Source organism: Dipodomys ordii, unplaced genomic scaffold, assembly GCF_000151885.1.
Source record: "Dipodomys ordii isolate 6190 unplaced genomic scaffold, Dord_2.0 Scaffold30, whole genome shotgun sequence".
Taxonomy (NCBI): Eukaryota; Metazoa; Chordata; class Mammalia; order Rodentia; family Heteromyidae; genus Dipodomys; species Dipodomys ordii.
The window spans coordinates 4,252,779-4,258,452 of record NW_012267246.1 but is presented as its reverse complement, the minus strand read 5'-3'; the positions used below and the strand labels follow the sequence as shown (position 1 = coordinate 4,258,452).

The 5,674-nt window shown below is 46.6% G+C and overlaps 1 protein-coding gene across 1 annotated transcript in view; it reads right to left on the bottom strand.

Annotated features, from left to right (window-relative positions):
* Positions 1-690: 690 nt before the first annotated feature.
* Positions 691-5,674, bottom strand: part of Il12a (interleukin 12A) — a 6,885-nt gene continuing 1,901 nt past the window's right edge. The window contains exons 2-6 of the mRNA XM_013016141.1: positions 4,297-4,516; positions 3,520-3,561; positions 3,397-3,444; positions 3,162-3,305; positions 691-1,056 (exon numbers count right to left, since the gene is read on the bottom strand). Coding sequence (XP_012871595.1) covers positions 901-1,056; positions 3,162-3,305; positions 3,397-3,444; positions 3,520-3,561; positions 4,297-4,516 — 610 coding nt within the window. The 3' untranslated portion in view covers positions 691-900. The remainder of the gene's footprint in view (positions 1,057-3,161; positions 3,306-3,396; positions 3,445-3,519; positions 3,562-4,296; positions 4,517-5,674) is intronic.

Below are 5,674 nucleotides of genomic sequence, written 5' to 3'. Positions count from 1 at the left end.
ATATATATCTAGATAGCTATAACATTTTTTGATCCATTTATTCATTGAAAGACATCAAGCAAAGAGCATGATTGTGCAAGTAGTTTTACCGTATCTTGATGTGTAGTCTTTTGGATAAATGCCCAAGGGTGGATTTGGTGGATGGTAGGGTGGTTCTGTTTAGCTTTTGGAGGAATTCCATACTGCCTTCCATCATGGTTGAATTAGTTTATATTCCCACCAACAATGTATCAGGGTTCATTTCCCCCCATATACACTCCAGCGTGTTTTATTTTTGATGATGGCCATTCTAACTGGGGTGAGATGGAATCTCAGAGTTTTGACTGAGATGTTGGAAGGTAAGAGTCTTATGACTTTTCTTCCTGGGTGGCTTTGAACGGTACCCTCCGATCTTAGCCTTCTGAGTAGCTGGGATTACAGATGTGAGCCACTAGTGCTCAGCTACAATCAAGAGGCAATTTTTCAAAACCATGACTCTTTGAGCGACCTGAGCACAAAGCCTGGTTTTCCTAGACTCCTGGTCAAAGGCGAAGAAGAGATGAGGGCATGGGCAAGGGTGCTGTGGCCATCTCTGCCAGATCATTATGCTCGGATTTCATCAGTGGTTTATGTTTCTCTGGAATGTCTACTGAATCACTGCCATGCTTCAATGACATCAGCAACCTATTAGAATTGCTTCCAATGCTTTTATTACTAGAACAACATTTACAAGGTATGTTTTCCAGCATTTTATAAATACATTATAATAAATAGAATATAAATAAATATAAATTAGTTAACATTTTCCTGAATAAAATAAATACTGATAAATAATAGGGAGTGTCTGTTTCCATGAATACTTTGGTACAGAATAGCTCATCAAATATAGCTCTACCAGACACTGCAGGGAGGGCTGTCCTCTCAGGAAGAGCTCAGGTAGCTCATCACTCTGTCGATAGTAACTGCACGGACTCTAAAGGCATGGAGAAGGATGCAAAGCTGCATTCTTATCCTGTACAAATCTGGCTCTTCAGAGGAAGGTTGGTGTGGCACTGTCTCGCTCTTGGAATTCAGAGCCTGAAAGAAGAAATAATGATTGTCTGTATAGTATGTAGAGTACTTCCTCATTAATAATGGGCGAAGCCAGTGCCCGCCTCAGAAACTGCAGCATACCCTACCTGCAGGCTCCCAAACTCACTCCACATCTACCCCCAGCAGAGGTGAAAGCCTCATTTCTCCATGTATCCTTGGTGAGCTCCAAAAGGCCATTTAGAATATTGCCAGGTGCCAGTGGCTCATACCTGTAATCCCAGCTACTCACTAGGCTGGGATCTGAGGATCACAGAAGTCAGAACAGGCAGGAAAAGTCTACGGGACTCTGATCTCCAATTAACTTACTAAACAAGCCGAAAATGGAGCTGTGGCTCAAAGTGGTGCTAGCCTTGACCATAAAAGCTCAGAGGCAATGCCTAGCTCTGAGTTCAAGTCCCAGTATTGTCACACTACCCTCCATGGCCCTACCCACAAATGAAGACTATCACCAACAGGAGTTCTATTGTGGAGAGGCACAATTCTATAATTCTGTTGATACCAACTGCGGTATCTAGTTAATTTTTTATACGTTGCATCCAGAAGCCCTGTAGGTTTCGAAGCAGGACGGTAGGGGACCGCTCTGGTCTGTCGAGGAGTAAACAGACCTGTTCACTATGGAAACACCAATTGTGGAAGATGACTCTCTGGCAATGGATCTCCCAATTTTAGCCCCTTGATTTGCTAATGCAGCATGAGATTTTATGTTAGATGATAGCTGGAGAGTCTCTACTCTCATTCACGCTTCAGAAAAAACCTAAGAGACTTGGAGGGTGTGTGCAGCCTTTTTTGCTTTACAGACGGCAAATGGAGCCAGGAGGTGTTAACTGACTCCCCACAGCACTGACCCCACCGTTCAAATCACCGGACAGCGGACAGCACATAGGTCCCAGTACGATATGCATTCTTTGATGTTTGCATGAAGTTCACGGCCTTTCAGACAATGACTCTGGCACACACAAAATGATGTGAAAGGGACGAAAAAGAATAAAATCCCAAAAAGGAAGCTGTTACATTTCAATGATTTCTGATAGTGTCTTTCTACCCTGTGCCTAGTGGGCAGAGCGCTCAGCTGTCTTTCTCTGTGCACACTTCCATGTCTCTACCTGTCATGGTGACCTGGAAAACAATACAGCTGTTCCCCCAGTGAGCAACGCCAGAGATGGCCTGGCCTTTGGTTCATTCACACTGCATTCAACACGAGCAGCACCGGCCCCATGTGAGTATGCACACACCACCCCCTTGCATTCCCATCCGACTCCTGCAGCCTCACTGAGCACACAGTGCTGCGGAAGCCTGCTGGGAGGGATCCTGGCTCTGCCTCTGGTTGGCCGTGTGATCATGGATGAGTGGTCTCGTGCTCTTATGATTCCTCAATACATATCTCTTTGGCTTGTAGGATGACATTTAACAAATGCATGGAAATCTGGGCTCCAGGGGCTCATGTCTGCCAGCCTAGCTACAGTGAGGCTGAGATTGGGAGAATCGTGGTTTAAGGCCAGCTCTGACAGAGTTCCACCACAGCTGAGCACAGTGGCCCACACCTAGAAGGAGGCTAGCATGGGGAGGATTGGGGTTCTCTGCTAGCCCTGGAAGAAAAATCCACGCATTGAGACTCGGTCTCAGTGGAAGCAGCTGGTGTGCTGGTGCATGGTTGTCATTCCAGCCGCAGTGGCAAGTCTAAAACAGGAGGATCAAGGTCCCAGGTATGCACCCAGGATGAAAGAGACACCCCATCTCAAAAATAACCAGTGCAAATAAGGACTGGAGGTGTGACTCGACAGTATACCACCTGGCTAGCAAGCACAAGACCCTGAGCGCAAACCCTAGTACTGCATGAAAAAGAAAAAGAAGACATGAAAACATCTGCAGAAGCCTGGCACATGCCCAGGGCCACCACCAGTGGCTGTTTCTCCACCTACAAACAGTGCTCCAGGACTGTCCCCGTGCAGATCTCTCTCCTCAAGGCCTTCCCAGGGATTTCAGGCCACTCTCAATCCAGTGAGAGCTGAATTTATCCCGCCTCTTCCCGGTCCCTGGCCAGCCATCCCCAACGTGAAGACGATGCCCTCACAGGCCGCCTGAGGCCTTACCTGCATCAGGGCATCAATAGCTGTTAGCATGTCTTTATCTAGAGTGATCTCACTTGTGGGATCCATCAATAGTATTGCATTCATGGCCTTGAACTCCCCCTGGTACATTTTCAAGTCCTCATAGATACTGCTGAGGCACAGGGTCTGGGTTACAGGACAGAAAGAGAAGGAAACCATTATGAGGGGCTCCGGGTTCCGGGCATTTCCTCCACTGCAACTAAGAGCAGCATCTTACCATCATCGGCTCTGGAGAAGGCTCTGTAGAGGCTAGGCAACTCCCCGTCTGGAAGAGAGAAAAACACAGCCATCAGTAGAATGCAGGTTCTTACCAGGAGGGGCTGTTAAGTTTTTCACTTACAGTCAGGACAGATGTTTCTCTAGAAACCAGGCAGCTCTTGTTCTGGAGGGGAAAAAAATACATGAATTATGTGTTTGTGTGCTGTTCCCAGGACTTGAACTCAGGGCCTGGGCACTGTCCCTTAGTTTTCCATTCGAGACTGGTACTCTACCACTTGAGCTATAGCTCTACTCTGGCCTTCTCTGGTGGTTAATTGTAGCTACTGTAGTCCCTTCCTGCCTGGGCTGGCGTTGCCCCTCAATCTTCACATCTCAGCCTCTTGAGGAGCTGGGATTACAGGTGTAAGCCACCAGTGTCCAGCTTCAAAGACATGAATTCTTAATACAAATTTTCCCAAAGTTACACCATGAACGTTATGGCAAAAATTCATAACACATAATCTTCATATTTTGAAGTATATACTCCCACATCTTCATATTTTGAAGTATATATTCAGGGGAGTCACCTCTACTTACATTGTTGTTATAGTGTTTACTTCCAAACCTTGGCTTTTTCTTTTCTTTTTTTTTTAAATATATACTCACTTGACAAAGGGTTTACATCATGGTCTTTCACTCATATGTGTGTGTGTATATATATATAAATATATTTATACATTTATTATATATTTATAATTATGCATGTATGTATATACATGTATATATATGGGCCCCTCTCTCCCTTTTCCCTGTGTTCTCCCCTTCCCTACTATTTTTTTTGACAGCTTTTAGTAGCTCAGATCTGTGTTCTGAAGGGAACAGGGCAGGGCAGAGTCTGGTGTGCAGCGTGTGATTCTACCTTGGCCAGCTCCAGGGGCACGCAGGCCTCCACCGTGCTTGTTCTGTCTTTTGTGATATCTACATGACCAATCTTTTCCGCAGTGCAAGAGTAATGTTCCAGGGTCTGTCTGGCCTGTGAAGACACAAAGAGAAGCTTAGCTGATGCTGAGAAGGCACGGGTCTCCCGTGGGGCTGGTCCCCCGTGGGGTGGTCCCTTGGCTTTCGACTCCATCTCTGACCTGCAGGGAATTCAGGCTTTTCTACAGAGCATCCATTTAGCTGGGAGGGTCTACATATGGAAACACACAACTTATTTCTGCTGGGTTCCTATGGTGAGCTCCTTCTTAATTAAGATTGACTGAAGCTGGGTGCTGGTGCTCACGGCTGTAATCCTAGCTACTCAGGAGGCTGGGTTCTGAGTTTTAAAGGCTTAAAACCAGCCCGGGGAAGGAAAGTCCACAAGATCCTTCACTCCAATGAACTGCCAAAATATCTGGACGTGAAGCTATGGCTTCAGTGGTTGAGCGCAAGCCTTGAGCACAAAAACTCAGGGACAGCGCCTAGGCCCCAAGCTCAAGCCCCAGGACTGTTCCCCCTTCTCACAAAAAGACTGATATGTGAGGAGCAGTTGGCAGTGATTCCTGAAAGACTGTAAAGGAAGAAAAGAATTCTCCTGAAGTCTTCCTCAACATTGAGCTTATTTTAAGCTATTTAAAAGGTGATGAGCTAGAAAATTAGGAAGGAAGACTTTTCCACAGAGCTAGCTGTAGGTGGCTCACGCCTGTAAACCTAGCTCCTTAGGAGGCTGAGATCCCAAGATCATGATTCAAAGCCAGCCCACACAGAAAAGACTTCAGGATTCTTTTTTTTTGGGGGGGGTGGAGTTAATCTGGTCATGGGACCTGAACTCTGGGCCTGGGCACTGTCCCTCAGCTCTTCAGCTCAAGGCCAGCGCTCTATCATTTGAGCCACAGTGCCACTTCCGGCTTTTTTTCTTTTTGCTTATGTGGTGCTGGGGAATCGAACCCAGGGCCTCATGCATGCAAGGCAAGCGCTCTACCACTGAGCTACCTTCCCAGCCCCACTTCAGAATTCTTATCTCCAGTGAATCTGCAAAATCACACCACAGCTCGAGTGGCTCAAGTGATTAAGTGTCAGCTGGGAATGGGAAAAGCCTAGCAAGGACACTGGGACCTTGGTTCAAGCCCCGGTACTAGCATTATAAAGAAAAAAAAGAGGGAAGGAAGGCCAAAGAGTTTATCTGCCTCCCCTCCTCCCCTGCCCCCCCCCCTGTTCTTGGGATCAGGCACAGACCCTCACACACCTAGGATATCTTTCAGGACATTGATTTTTGCTATAGCTCTTCAGTAAAAGCAAGAGCTAATTGGAAAAGGTTG